The 15,648-nt window shown below is 43.3% G+C and overlaps 1 protein-coding gene across 1 annotated transcript in view; it reads left to right on the top strand.

Moving 5' to 3' along the window:
- Window positions 1-15,648, top strand: part of mio (GATOR complex protein mio) — a 61,761-nt gene that overhangs the window by 39,805 nt on the left and 6,308 nt on the right. Inside the window, exons 14-17 of the mRNA XM_076173172.1 lie at window positions 2,178-2,316; window positions 3,983-4,121; window positions 5,267-5,480; window positions 5,894-6,144. Coding sequence (XP_076029287.1) covers window positions 2,178-2,316; window positions 3,983-4,121; window positions 5,267-5,480; window positions 5,894-6,144 — 743 coding nt within the window. The remainder of the gene's footprint in view (window positions 1-2,177; window positions 2,317-3,982; window positions 4,122-5,266; window positions 5,481-5,893; window positions 6,145-15,648) is intronic.

Here is a 15,648-nt window from a genome sequence, read left to right as displayed (position 1 = left end):
CACCGCCATTGCCGTCAGTCCGGTCTTGTCTGATGGTGGTGTAATTATGAAATGATGGTGTTTTGTGTGAGTGTCTTAATTTTGTTTCTTGTAGAATTGCAATGTGTATGTTGTGTTGTTTGAGAAAGTGTTCAAGTTCATGTTTTTTAGTGTTAATTCCGTCAATGTTGTGTTGTAATATGTTGATGTTGTGTGTTTTGTATGTGTTGTATGTTGCCGTTTGGGGTTGAGGTTGGGGTGGTAGAGGGGAAGGTGTAGGACCTGGGTCAGAGGGGGGGAAAGGAGAGATCGGGGACAAAGGAAGGGGAGTACTAATCGGGGGTAAGGGCAAAGGGAAATTGGGAGTGGGTAAGGGTGTTGGCTGTGGTTGGGGAGGTGGGATTGGGGTTACTGGAGGGCAGGTAGAACATGTCCAAGTGTTTGTGTATTGGTTTGTGTCAGCAAGTGTTGTACAAGTGAGGTGGGCCCAGTTTTTGCACATATTGCACTGAACTGAGCCCTTTGTCTGTCTGCTCGAAGTAATGGGTTTAGAGCATGTTGGGCATGTGTTGGAAAGGGAGTTGGGAGATGCGGTGATGAAAGAGTATTGGGATGCTTTGGACACATGGAAAGAAGGAGTGAAGAAAGATTAGTAAAAGAAGTGTGGAAGGCAGAGGTGGAAGGAGGGAACATGAGGGGGCAACCAAGGATAAGATATATTGGGTAAAAGAGGCATTGGGAAAAAGGGGAATGTCTGTTGAGAAAGGGAGAGGACAGAAGATAGGGTGAGTGGAGAATGGTTGTGTATGGATGATGCTCTGATGCATGGAAGGGAGTGGGTGTGGGATGAGGGAGTATGTGTGAATAATATTTTTGATGCAGCCTGTCAATTAAATGAAGCAGCCTTGCTGTGGATGTGCTGACCCAAGGCAGTGGGTGAGATGCAGGGATGAATAGTCATCCAGGATGAGCGAAGAAAAGAGGGAGGGAGGGGTGGTGAATGGGAGTGGAGTATGTAGGGATGAAATGGATGGGAGTGGATTTATGCCTTTGACTTTGGCTACCTCCCTTGTAAGGGGGAAAAAAACATTGGTATATGTATATATGTACCTTTAGGGAAAGGGAGGAGTGAAAGTGGAGGAAGAATGTAGATTGAGAGAAGCAAGTAAATGCTTTGGAGGATTAAAAAGTGTCATGAGGAATAGACATTTGGGTATGGATGCTAAGAGGATTGTATGAAGGGGCGATTGTACCAACAGCACTGTATGGGGCAGAAACATGGAACATAAAGAGAAAGCTTAAATGTGTTTGAAATGAAATGTCTGAGAAGTATGGTAGGGGTTACTAGGCTAGATAGAGTGAGAAATGAGGTGGTGAGGAAGAGAGTTGGGATAGAAAAGGAGTTGGGAGATAGGGTTGATGAAAGATTTTTTGGATGGTTTAGACACACAAAAAGAATGAGTTGAAAGCAGAGGTGGATGGAGTGAACAGGAGAGGGCGACCGAGGATGAGATGGATGGATGGGGAAAAAGGGGCGTTGAGAAAGAGGTGGATGTCTGTTGAGAATGGAAAGAAGACAGAAGATAGGGGTGAGTGGAGAATGGTTGTGTATGGATGATGCCGAGATGCATGGAAGGGAGTGGGTTGGAGATTGAGGTGTTTAGGGAGTGGTCATGTGTGAATGATGTTTTGAAGCAACCTGAAGGGATTTCTCCCTGCCTTGTCTTTTTCTGCATGAGGGGGACAGAGAAGGGTGGTTGCTGAGTAAATGAATTGGCCTTGGTGTGGATGTGCTGTCTTACTGCATTGCTTCTGACCCAGGGTAATGGAGGGAGGGTTGGTGAATGGGCCTGAAGTGGGTGGGGGATGGAATGGGTGGGAGTGGTATTATGCCTTTTGACTTTAGCTACCTCTCTTGTAAAGGAAAAAAAAAACCTTGGTGTACATATATCTATCTACCTTTAGATGTTTAGATATTTGATTGCATGGTAGGGACAAATGGTGACAAATTTAAAACCTACTTGTTATCCTGTGGACATGTTAATTTTATTTTTATTGAGCCATAGTGTGATTCACATATAAGTTTTGATTTACAGAGTTAATATTTCACATGTACTTGGTTCTGTACAAACCTGGTATAGATGTTTACATTGAATTTTGTTAATTTTTTTATTCATTAATTTTTTCTCCTCCAACAGGGTGAAACAAACATGGCACTTCAAGACAGAGTTGCTTTTGCCTGCCTATACTTGAGTGATGTGAGACTCACAGAGTACCTGGATAAGCTCGGTACTAAATTAGTGGAGGAAGGCAATCTAGATGGCATTCTATTAACAGGTAAACATTAGTCTTGAATCCCATGATATTGACCTTCTTGCTTTTTTCATGGTAATGTTCCCTATATTGAGGGCGAGTGTCATATGACCCCCATCACACACATGCACACATTTTTCTCTCTCTAAAAGGACAAAGAAACTATCAGAACAAGACAAAGAACAGGCACATCAACTGAATAATGACATTACAGTACATACATACATATACCAAGGGCCTTTTCTCCCATACAAGGGAGGTAGCCAAGTTCAAATTCATAAATCTACTCCCACCTATTTCATCCCCACATACTCCATTCCCATTCACCACCCCTCCCTCCCTCTTTTCATGGCTCATCCTGGATGATAAGTCCTCTCTTTCCCAATGCCCCTTTTAACCCATCCATCCAATTCATCCTTGGTCGCCCCCTCATGTTCACTCCTTCCATCTCTGCCTTCCACACCATCTCTCTTCATTCCAAACCATCCCAATACTCTTTCATTAACCATATCTCTCAACTCCTTTTCCACCCCTGTTCTCCTCGTCACCTCTTTTTTTTTTTCTCACTCTATCCAGCCTAGTAACCCCTACCATACTTCTCCATTATTTCATCTCAAACACATTAAAATTCTCTCTCATGTTCCATGTTTCTGCCCCATACAGTGCTGTCAGCATAATCACTCCTTCATACAATCTCCTCTTAGCATCCATTCCTAAATGTCTATTTCTCATTACACTTTTTAATCCCTCAAGGCATTTACTTGTTTCTCTCAGTATACATTCTACCTCCACTCCTCCCTTTCCCGCTACATTTGCACCCAAGTATTTAAAACTATCTACTTCCTCCAGTCTCTCTCCCTTAATACTCACTTCCATTTTCCTGCCACATTCTCACCTTGTACATTTCATCACCATACTTTTACCCACGTTTGTCTTCAACTTCCTTCTTTTGCACACCTTCCCAAACTGTCACTAACTTCCTTAAAATATACTACTTATGTAAAAACTTTTGACTGCCTTCAGCAGTCTTCCCCTGTCCAGTACATCTGCAACACAATCCACAATACCTTCCTGACAACCATGTCATATGCCTCCAAATTCATTAAAGTATTTATGAGCCATTGGTATTCTTTTCTCACTGCCCCAGATACAACCACCATACAGAAGACACATAATATCTCGTACTACAATGCCTCATACTAACAATACCCAGACAACATAATATTTCTTCTCAAAGTGAGTTATGGTTTTGCCTAGAGGTGGTTTTCTGGAGGCCATCAGAGAAATCAGGAACAATGGATTGATTGATTGATTTTCTCTTTGGGCAGTGGACAGGGTGAAGGGATGACCCGTCATCCAGGAGGTGCTAAGATAAGAGGGAGGGTGTAGGGGAGTGGAGTGTATTTAGGGATGGAATGGGTGGGAATGATTTTATGCCTTTTTCTTTTTGGCTACCTCCCTTGTAAGGGGGATAAAGCCTTGGTATATGTATGTATGTATGGATTGTTAACTACATTTTGTGGATTGAATATCTGAACGTCTATGAAAATGTATAAACGTATTTATGTCAATAAATATCTATAAACATATATGAATCTTCAGATTAGATATGAAAATACCCTTCAGACTTTTTTTTTTTTTTTTTTTTCCCCTCCTATTTCTTGTTTTTCTTCCCTCGTGTTGTTGTCAGGTCTTGGGAGTGATGGTATTGACTTGATTCAGCGCTATGTAGACTTGAGTGGAGACATGCAGACAGCTGCCCTCATCACAATACATGCACTTCAGTCTGCTATGGAAAAGGACCTCCGACTCCAGAATTGGGTACAGAGGTAAAAGATGCTTGTGGAATTTGCATTAACACATGCATACCAAAGGACCTTTTTTCCCTTATAAGGGGGCCTACCAAGTCAAAATATATACCCATCCCACACCCATTCAGAACGCCTTCCCATCTTACTACCTCATGAATGATCATCCCTGTCCCCCACCACATTACTCAAATCAAAGGCAATGCAGTAGGACACAGAGCCTCCATAACAGGACCCTCACTATTTCAGTATGTGAAAACCATCCCTTCCTTATCCATTGGTCCATGTCATTTCCTCATCCATTATAAAAGCACTTTCCATTCATCCATATACCCATCATTACAACTTCCTTGTTTAGCAGACATTCCTCTTGCATCCAGTTCCCCCTTTTACTCCATTGTGTTCTTCCTCATAAGTTCTCTCCATCCACCTCTGCTTTCTATGTATATACTTTTTTCCAAGTTTTTTTTTTCACTCATTCATTCCATATGTCCAAACCATCTCAGCACTCTAAGATCTATTTGTTTAGATAATGTTCTTTTATTGATTAAGTGAAGCAACCTTGCTGTGGATGTACTGTGTACATTGCTTCTGACCCAGGACAGTGGGCAGAATACAGAGATGACCCGTCATCCATAAGGAGCTAAGATGGGACGGGGAAAATGGTGGTGGATAGGAGTGGAATGGGTGGGAGGGGAGGAGGTACATGCCTTTGACTTGGCTACCTCCCTTATAAGGGGGGAAAGCTCTTGGTATATAGATAGACATTACTTCTCTCTCTCTCCTCTCTCTCTCTCTAGATTCCTCACTCTAACCATCCTTGTAACACCTACCATACTTCTCAAACATGATTAGGCTCTTTTCTCCTTCCTTCACATTGTAAGCTCCTCCATACATTGTCATAGGCACAATCATCCCTCGCACAAGTCTCTCTCCTTGCATTTATCACCCAGATATCAATTTCTCATGACTTGTCATTTCCCCTGAGAACCTGCCAGCCTTATTTACTCAATAATGCATCTCCACCTCCACTCCATTCAGTGGCACACACAACCCCAAGTATTATCTACTTCCTGCAGCCTCTCATTCTACAAATGCAAATGTGTTCATTATTAGCATTATCCTTTATTATGAAATTAATCTCCATGTATTGTGATTTCTTACAGTTACCGTGATTTGTTGGATAATCTTCGACTGTGGAATGAAAGGGCTGAGTTGGATGTTGTAATGAACCGCAACAAACATGCTCAACGACCGCCACAGCACATATATATTTCGTGCAACTTCTGCATGAAGAGTATCTCTGCCTATATTCAAACTCCAGGCAGACTTAAAAACCCCTATGCAAGATTTGGAACAGGGGCTGCAAACAAATCAAAAGTAAGTAGACGAGTATTCTTCTAATCCCTTGCATAACTAGTGATGGGTACAGGAGTCAGACCTCCCATGCATCTTTCAAGGGACTGCTGACTAAGTCATATTGGTATGGAATTTCCTCTGTTGCTGGCTGTCAGTAGTAGAAGGGGAACAGTCACCATTTGTCAGCTCTTCATGTGTGAAAATGTTTAAGAAATACAGCTGAAGTTGATAAGAGTGATCTTGTGCCCAGTCCAGAGACCAAGTGTCAGCCCCACAGGGCTGTACCACCTTATAGAGGTAAGGGAGTAGACAGGACCACCATTAGCAAGTACTTGTCATTGGTCCTTCTTTATTACATAATAGTTTATATGAACATGGCTTGTTCTAATCAGTATGCTCATTTAATGTGTTGATGTTTGTAACACTACTTCCAGATGTCATGGTGCCCAAACTGCCGCAAGCCATTACCGCGTTGCTCCCTGTGCTTGGTGCATATGGGCACTCCATCAGGCTGGAGCAGTAACTCTTCTACACAGGTCAATCGTAGTGATGACATTAGTATTGACCACAATGAATCTGTTGGTACCAGTGGTACCCAGAAGCTAAGTGATTTTTCTTCCTGGTTCACGTGGTGCCAGACATGCCGTCATGGAGGACATGCCAACCACACCATGGAATGGTTCAAGTAAGTAATGATTTTATATGATTAATCTTTTTATGCAAATATTTTATTTGATGTTTAACCAACAATACAGACAGTACCAACACTGAATATGGCTAGCCTTGGAATCAGACTGCCCAAGATGCAGCCACTACACAGAAAACACAGAACACCCCTACCCTGACCCACACTGACAATCCCTAGACAACAATACAGTATTTCTTCCCCAAGTGATCTATGGGCCCACTTCTCAGTGGTTGCTGGTTACCAAGGAGCCTTAGGTCTCCTCCAAGAGAGATCTGGGGCAGTGGATTGAATGATTTAATCATTCTTATGAGAAACATACAGATGATATTGTTCTGAACTTCTGTTAGCAGAGACAGATGAGGGTTTAAATCTGGTATGGTTAGTTGCAGTAGAAAATTTAAATCATCAGAGTAAGACTGGTGGTATTCAAGAAAGTGCTCAGAATTATATAGTTCCATGGGGAGAAAATAGAACAGGCAACTGCCAACAAATGTGGCAGAGGAACACCATGTAAGGACAGATTGTTGCCAGAAGTTCCATTGACAGAAAACTGACAACACAGTAGCAGCTGACAATGGTCTTCAGGCTTTCCAATAGATCTTTTTGGGAAGAAACTTTGGACTCGTGTCTACATTATATTAGTGTGGGACTGTTTCTGTGTCATTAGCTTCTAGTAACAGGAGGAAGGGAGCAGTCACTATTTGTCAGCTTTCCTTGTGTGAAAGGTGGATAAAGTTTTTAATCTGGGAGAAATAAAGGTCTTGGGCCCTGTCTATATGCCAAGTACCACCCCCCCTTGGGTATGTACTTCCAGATTGAGATGAGGAAGTTGACAGGTCTTGATAATGGGGTACATGGAGATGACTCCTTAAAGTCCATCTCACAGGACCACCTCATACAACCACCCAGCACTTCTAAGCTACCAGAAGAGGCTGGATGACCGCATTGTGAACAGCTGCCCAGGATGTAACACTTCACCCCATACCATACAACACATAATGGAAGACTGCATTATACACAATCATGCACGCAAACAACACAACATACGCTCTATAAAGGATTTGTGGGAAAACCCAGTTTCGGCTATGGCATTCCTTGGGGAGACGGGACTGCTCGGACAGACAGTCTAGGGAACGACAACAACAACAACAACAACAACTATCTGTTATTAGTTCCATGAAGCACTTAAGCACTAACAAATAAAATGTGCTCCTAGTCAAGGCTTCATCTTTACTTAGTGTGTCCTTTACCAGCTAGGAAGTTATAGATTTTTGTATCTGGGAACAATTATCAATATGTTGTGGAGTGTATTGCAGATGTATGGGATAGGGGAAGTGGAGAAGTCTGTTGAGGGTGGTTAAATGTTTTTACATAAGTGGAACTTGAGATGTGGGAATGGAGAATGAATGGTTTGAGGTGAAGATGCTATGCCAGGGCTGGGTAATATTGCCACAGTTCTTCAGTGTGTTTATGGATGGGGTGGTAAGGGAGGCAAATGCTAAAGTGTTAGGGATTTGAAGCTTGTGAGCGAGAACGGAAAGAAGCGGGAGGCGAACCAGTTGATATTTGCACTTGTGGCAAATTCGAAAAAGTACTTGCATATGAAAGCCAAAAGTAAATGTGGAGAAAATTAAAGTCACGAGGTGTATAGTGGTGATGGTGGTGGGTTCAATGTGCTGTTCTCTTGATTTGGTGTGGTAAGATTAATTGTGAAAAGATTACATTGGTGGTGAGAGTATTTCTCCTTTCGGGACTCCATTTTATAGTCTTTTGATTCCAGATAGCTTTATGAGATACTGTGGACACTGGTGAGAAATTTCTTTCCTATTCTTTGTAGATGTGGATGAATGTCTGTGGTCTTTTTTAAAGATACATACATAAATATACATACATACATATACCAAGGCTTTTTCCCCCTTACTAGGGAGGTAGCCAAAAAGGAAAAGGCATAAAATCATTCCCACCCATTCCATCCCTGAAAACACTCCACACCCCTCCACTCTCCCTCCCATCTTAGCACCTCCTAGATGACGGGTCATCCCTGCACCCTGTCCACTGCCCTGGGTCAGAAGCAGTGTCGCAAGACACAGCACATCCACAGCAAGGCCGCTTCATTAAATAAGCAACCCCCCCCTCTCCGTCCCCCCATATAAAGGAGAGGACGGGGAGAAATCCCTTCGGGCTGCATCAAAATTTTGCTCACACACACTACCTCACCCCCCATCCATTCCACTTCATGCATCACAACATCTTCCATATACAACCATTCTCCATTCACCCCTGTCTTCTGTCCTCTCCCCTCCTTCCTCAACAGACATTCCCCTCTTCCCCAAAGCCCCCTTCACCCCATCCATCCATCTCATCCTAGGACGTCCCCTCATGTTCACTCCCTCCACATCTGCCTTCCATACCTCCTTTACTATAAATATACCAAGGCTTTTTTCCCCCTTACAAGGGAGGTAGCCAAAAAGAAAAAGGCATAAAATCATTCCCACCCATTCTATCCCTAAATACACTCCACTCCCCGCCACCCTCCCTCCCATCTTAGCACCTCCTAGATGACGGGTCATCCCTGCACCCTGTCCACTGCCCTGGGTCAGAGGCAGTGTTGCAAGCCACAGCACATCCACAGCAAGGCCGCTTAATTAAATCAGTGACCCCCCCCTCTCCATCCCCCCATGCATAAAAGGAGAAGACGGGGAGAAATCCCTTCGGGCTGCGTCAAATTTTGCTCACACATACTAGCTCAACCCCCATCCCCACCCATTCCACCTCATGCATCACAACATCATCCATATACAACTATTCTCCATTCACCCCTGTCTTCTGTCCTCTCCTGTCCTTCCTCAACAGACATTCCCCTCTTCCCCAAAGCCCCCTTCACCCCATCCATCCATCTCATCCTAGGACGTCCCCTCATGTTCACTCCCTCCACATCTGCCTTCCATACCTCTTTTACTAGTCTTTCTTCACTCATTCTTTCCATGAGTCCAAACCATCCTAATACTCTTTCATCAACCCTATCTCCCAACTCCCTTTCCACCCCTGTTCTCCTCCTCATCTCCTCATTTCTCACTCTATCTAGCCTAGTAACCCCCATCATACTTCTCAGACACCTCAACTCAAACACATTCAAACTCCTTCTCTCTTCCTCTCTTATGTTCCATGTTTCTGCCCCATACAGTGCTGTTGGCAAAATCACTCCTTAATTCACTTTTTAAAGATAAATGTGGGAAAAATAAGGCAATGAGATGCACAAGGGGAGAGGACGGCAGCAGCTTGGGAGCGAGTATTAAGGGAGAGAGACTGGAGGAAGTGAATAGCTTTAGATACTTGGGGTGAATGTGGTGGAAAAGGGAGGAGTGGAGGTAGAATGTAAATTGAGAGAAGCATGTAAATGCCATCGAGAATTAAAAAGTGTAATGAGAAATAAATAGACATTTGGGAGGAGATTGTATGAAAGGGTGATTGTGCCAACAGCAATGTATGGGGTAGAAACATTGAACATAAGAAAGGAAGAGTTTAAAAGTGCTGGAGATAAAATGCCAGAGAAGAATGGTAGGGGTTAGTAGGCTGGATAGTGAGAAACGAGGAGGTGAGGAGGAGAGTGGGGATGAAAAGGGATTTGGGAGACAGGGTTGGTGAGAGTATAGGGATGCTTTGGACACATGGAAAGAATGAGTGAAGAAAGGTTAGTAAGAGAGGTGTGGAAGGCAGAGATGGAGGGAGTGAACATGAGGGTGCAACCAAGGATGAGATGGATGGATGGGGTAAAAGGGACATTGGGAAAGAGGGGAATGTCTGTTGAGGAAGGGAGAAGACAGAAGATAGGGGTGAGTGAAAAATAGTTGTGTATGGATGATGCTGTGATGCATGGAAGGGAATGGGTGAGGGAAGGGGGATGAGTATGTGTAAATGATATTTTGATACACCCTGAATGGATTTCTCCCCACCTTGTCTTTTTCTGCATGAAGGGATGGAGAGGGGGGTCACTGACTAAATGAAGCAACCTTGCTGTAGATGTGCTGTGTCTTGCTACATTGCTTTTGACCCAGGGCAGTGGGCAAAATGCAGGGATGACCCATCATTCAGGAGGAGCCAAGAAAGGGAGGGAGGAGTGGTGAATGGGAGTGGAGTACGTTTAGATGAAATGGATGGGAAAAAGCCTTTGATATATGTATGTACATACATATACCAATGGCTGTTTCCACCTTACAATGGAGGTAGCCAAAGTCAAAGGCATAAATCTACTACCACCCATTTCATCCCCATATACTCCACTCCCATTCACTACCACTCCCACTTTTTTTGGCTCCTGGATGGGTCATCCCTGCATCTCACCCACTGCCCAGAGTCAGAAGAAATGCAGCAAGACACAACACATCCACGGCAAGGCCTCTTCATTTAACCAGTGACACTCTCCCCCCATGTCCCCTCACACAGAAAAAGAAAAGACAGGGAGCAATCCCTTCGGGCTGCATCAAAATATCATTCACACATACTCCATCACCTCCCATCCCTCACCCACTCCCATGCATCACAGCATCATCCATACAAAACCATTCTCCACTAACCCCGTCTTCTGTCTTCTCCCTTCCTTCCTCAACAGACATTCCCTTATTTCCCAATTCCCCTTTTACCCCATCTGTCCATCCCATCCTTGGTCACCCCATCTTGTTCACTCCCTCCTCACCTCTTTTTACTAATCTTTCTTCATTCATTCTTTCCATGTATCCAAACCATCCCAATACTCTTTCATCAATTCTATCTCCCAACTCCCTTTCCACCCCCACTCTCCTCCTCACCTCCTCATTTCTCACTCTATCCAGCCTAGTAACCCCTACCATACTTCTCTGGCATTTTATTTCAAACACATTTAAACTTTCTCTTATGTTCAATGTTTCTGCCCCATACAGTGCTGTTGGCACAATCACATCTTCATACAATCTCCTCTTAGCATCCATTCCTAAATGTCTATTTCTCATTACACTTTTTAATCCCCCAAGGCATTTACTTGTTTCTCTCAATTTACATTCTACCTCCACTCCTCCCTTTTCCAACACATTCACACCCAAGTATCTAAAGCTATCCATTTCCTATAGTCTCTCTCCTTTAATATTCCCAACTTGCTGCCATCCTCTCCCCATGTACATCTCATCACCTTACTTTTACCCACATTTATTTTCAACTTTCTTCTTTTGTACACCTTCCCAAACTCTGTCACAAACTTCCTTAATCCCTCCACTGATACTGCCATAAGTACAATATGAACAGCAAGCAACAACTGGCTTATCTCCCAATCTTCTCCATTTTATTTAACAATCTCCAATCCCCGGCCTATTACCCTTTCGTTTACCTCTCGCATCACCCTATCCAAGTATAAATTGAACAGCCAATGGGATATAACACATCCCTGGCATAGCCCACCTTTACCTCAAACCATTCACTCTCTATTTCTAATTCAAACAGACTCTACTATTCTCATAAAAAACTCTTGACTGATCTTAACAGCTTTCCTCCTATCCCATATATCTGCAATACCTCCCACAGTACCTTCCTGTCTACCCTGTCATAAGCCTTTTTGAAATCCATAAAAGCCCAGAAAACCTCCTTACCTTTTACTAAAGCTTTCACATATCTGCCTTACCACAAAAATCTGATCCATGCAACACCTACCTGTCCTAAGTCCACACTGTTCTTCACAATTACTCCCACTGTTCCTCTCTTAGTCCTTTCAACCATAAGCCTTCCCAGCTACACTCAACAAACTGATCCCTCTCAAACTACTACACCCTCACTTTTGTTCCCTTTTTCCATTGTAAAATGGAACTATACAGGTACTCCTCTGGCACTCTGCCCTCTTCTAGACAAAGATTAAACATCCTCACCAGCCAGTGCAGGTATTTGCCAAGGCATTTAGTATTACATACATATACCAAAGGCTTTTTCCCCCTTACACAGGAGGTAGCCAAAAGACAAAGGCATACAAACCACTCCCACCTATCCCATCCCCTCCATACTCCACTCCCTTCTACCCTCTTCCCTCCCTCTTATCTTCACACCTCCTGGATGATGGGTCATACCTGCATCTTGTCCAAGACACAGCACATCCACAGCAAGGCCGCTTCATTAATTTGGTGACCCCCCTCTCCATCCCCTCATGCAGAAGAAGAGAAGACAGGGAGAATTCCCTTCGGGCTGCATCAATTTATTTATCATATTCCCTCACCTCACCCCTCATCCCCCACCCACTCCACCTAATGCATCACAGCATCATCCATACACAACCCTTCTCCATTCACACCTATCTTCTGTCCTCTCCCGTCCTTCCTCAGCAGACATTCACGTCTTTCCCAATGCCCCTTTTATCCCATCCATCCATCTCATTCTAGGACGCCCCCTCATGTTCACTCCTTCCACACCTCTTTTACTATTCTTTCTTCATTGATTCTTTCCATGTGTCCAAACCATCCTAATACTCTTTCATCACACCCGTCTCCCAACTCCTTTTTCACCCCTTTTTTCGTCCTCACCTTGTTTCTCACTCTATCCAGCCTAGTAACCCCTATCATACTTCTCAGACACCGCATCTCAAATACATTCAAACTCCTTCTCTCTTCCTCTCTTGTGCTCCATGTTTCTGCCCCATACAGTGCTGTCAGCACAATCACTCCATACAATCTCCTCTTAGCATCCATTCCCAGATGTCTATTTCTCATTACACTTTTTAATCCCCCAAGGTATTTACTCGCTTCTACATTCTACCTCCACCCCCACTCCTCCCTTTCCTGCCACATTTTCACCCAAGTATCTAAAACTATCCACTTCCCCCACTCTCTCCCCTTGTATATCTCATCACATTACTTTTGCCCACATTTATCTTCAACTTCCTTCTCTCACACACCTTCCCAAACTCTGTCACTAACTTCATCAATCCCTCCTCTGATCCTGCTACAAGCATCGTGTCATCAGCAAACAACAACTGGCTTATCTCCCACTTTTCTCAATTTTCTTTAACCATCTCCAACCCCCAACCCACTACCCTTGCATTCACCTCTCGCACCATCCCATTCGTGTATAAATTGAACAGCCAGGGCGACATAACACATCCCTGATGAAGTCCTACCTTTACCCCAAACCAATCTCTCCATTTCTAATCCTAACACAAGCTCTACTACTCTTGTAAAAACTCATGACTGCTTTCAACAGCTTTCCTCCTATCCCATATGTCTGCAAAACTTCCCACAGTGCCTTCCTGTCTACCTTATCGTAAGCCTTTTCCAGATCCATAAAAGCAAAAAAAAAAAATCTTTACATTTTCCTATAGCTTTCTCACATATGTCTTACCACAAAACTCTGATCTACACAACCCCTACCTGTCCTAAAACCAGTTTCTCATCAGTTACTCCCTCTGTTCCTCTCCTAATTCTCTCAATCAAGACCCTCCCAAAAGCCTTCCCAACTACACTTAATGGGCTGATCCTTCTGAAACTACTACACTCACACTTGTCCCCTTTTCCCTTGTAAAGTGGAATTATACAGGCACTCCTCCAGCCCTCTGGTATTCTACCCTCTCTTAAACAAACATATAACCTAACCAGCCAGTCCACCATCACTGTACCTCCTTTTTTAAGACATTCTGCATGGCATCCATCCAACCCAGGTGACTTACCTGCTCTCATCATCCTAACAGCTGCTTTCCTTAGGTCTCCTCCATTTTCCTCACTCACCACGGTCATTTTCTTAGCACTTCCCATTGCAACTACTTTTCCCTCCCTATCCTCCTTCACATTTAGCAACTTCCTACAATACTCTGTCCACCTTCCTCTCACTGCCTTCTCTTCCATTATCATACCTCCATCTGCACCTTTTACCTTTTGTTCTTTACTTGATTCACCTCCTCTTCCTATTTTAATTTCTTTCCAAAAAAATTTGTATTACTTTAAATTTTTTGTCATACTCTTACCCCATTTCACATCTGCTCTCCTCTTTGCCTCCTTTATCTTATGCTTTATTTCTCTTTACTTTGTACCTCAGTTACAATTCCCTCATCCTAATTTGTAACCAATCTATGAAAGCCTGCTTCTTCTCTTCTACACCCTTCTTTGCTTCTTCATCCCACCATTCGCTACCCTTCCTTCAATTTCCTCCAGTCCTCTTTGTTCCAAACACCATCTTTGCACACCTTATGACTCTCTCCTTGAACCATCCCCATTCCTCCTTCACTCCTAATCCTACTCTATCCTTCACTCCCTCCCACTCCTCTCTCAGCTTCTTATACTCCTCCTTTTCTTTCTCATTTAAGCAGTTCACTCTAAGCACTTCCCTACCTGTTGTCTTTTTCCTTTCTCCACTCTCAACTTACCTTCCACCAAAAAATAATGTGATATTTCCCCACTCTCTCTCCTTAGAACATGTACATCCTTAACTCTTCCTGCTATACTCCTGGTTACCACTATATAGTCCATTAACACTATCTGACACCCTTCCATCCACCACCCTCTCTCATGTGTACTTATGCTTGACTTTCTTCCTAAAGACTGTATTTGGTATCAACTCTTTTGAGGTGCATCTCCACCATCAACTCTGTTCATAGAGAAATTATGACACTTTTATTATACTGCGACTGTCCATTATGGTGTCCCCCAACCCCTTGTGTTCCTGTACCATTTTTTTTTTTTTTTTTTTTTTTTTTTTTTTTTTTTTTTGTGCCTACCCTGTGGTGGGGGGAAAGAATGCTGCCACCAAGTCTTCCCACTTGAGTTGTACGAGGTGACAAAAAACAGGACGGGGGATAGTATTAGGAATCCTGCTACCTGTAGCCCCACAGGGGACATTCCTAAAAAAAAAGTAAAGGCATAAGAGGGTCTAGGGGTTTTCCAACCAGTACCCTAAGGGTTAGGTCTTTTTAATGTGTGTGGATGTGACACAGATGAGAGTAAAAGGGAAGAAATAGGTGGTATGTTTGTGAGAAGAATGATGGATGTGTTGGCATTGAGTGAAACTAAGTTGAAAGGGAGGGACGAGTGTGAGTTTGGGAGTGTAGTTGGGAGGTTCTCAGGAGTGAAGAGAGGACAAGGAAGAGAAGGGGTGGCTATACTAGTAAGTGAAGAGATGGTAAGCATGTAGTAGAGCGGGAGGAGGTTTCTTTAAGGATGAAGGTAAAGCTGGGAAGGGAGGTGTGGGTTTTTGTAAGTGCGTGTGGGCCTGGTAGTGAGAAGAGGGTAGAGGAAAGGGAGGCTTTTTGGATGGATTTAAACGAGTGCATAGAGGGGTTAAGGAGAAATGTCAATGTAGTTGTATTGGGAGATCTTAATGATAGGGTAGGAAATGAACCAATAGATGGAGTGATTGGGAAGTATGGAGTTCCAGGAAAAAATCATAGTGGAGAGTTGATGGCATTTAGTATTAAATAAGATAAACCATCAAACATGCATTTTACAATTGTGCATTTTTTTTTTTTTTTCTCTCATTATGTAGGAAAAGGGAAGAACTACTAGA

This window comes from Oratosquilla oratoria, chromosome 34, assembly GCF_046742065.1.
Source record: "Oratosquilla oratoria isolate Oo_2021 chromosome 34, ASM4674206v1, whole genome shotgun sequence".
Classification (NCBI taxonomy): Eukaryota; Metazoa; Arthropoda; class Malacostraca; order Stomatopoda; family Squillidae; genus Oratosquilla; species Oratosquilla oratoria.
The sequence above is the reverse complement of the archived record's forward strand: the minus strand, read 5'-3'. Positions and strand labels throughout refer to the sequence as shown.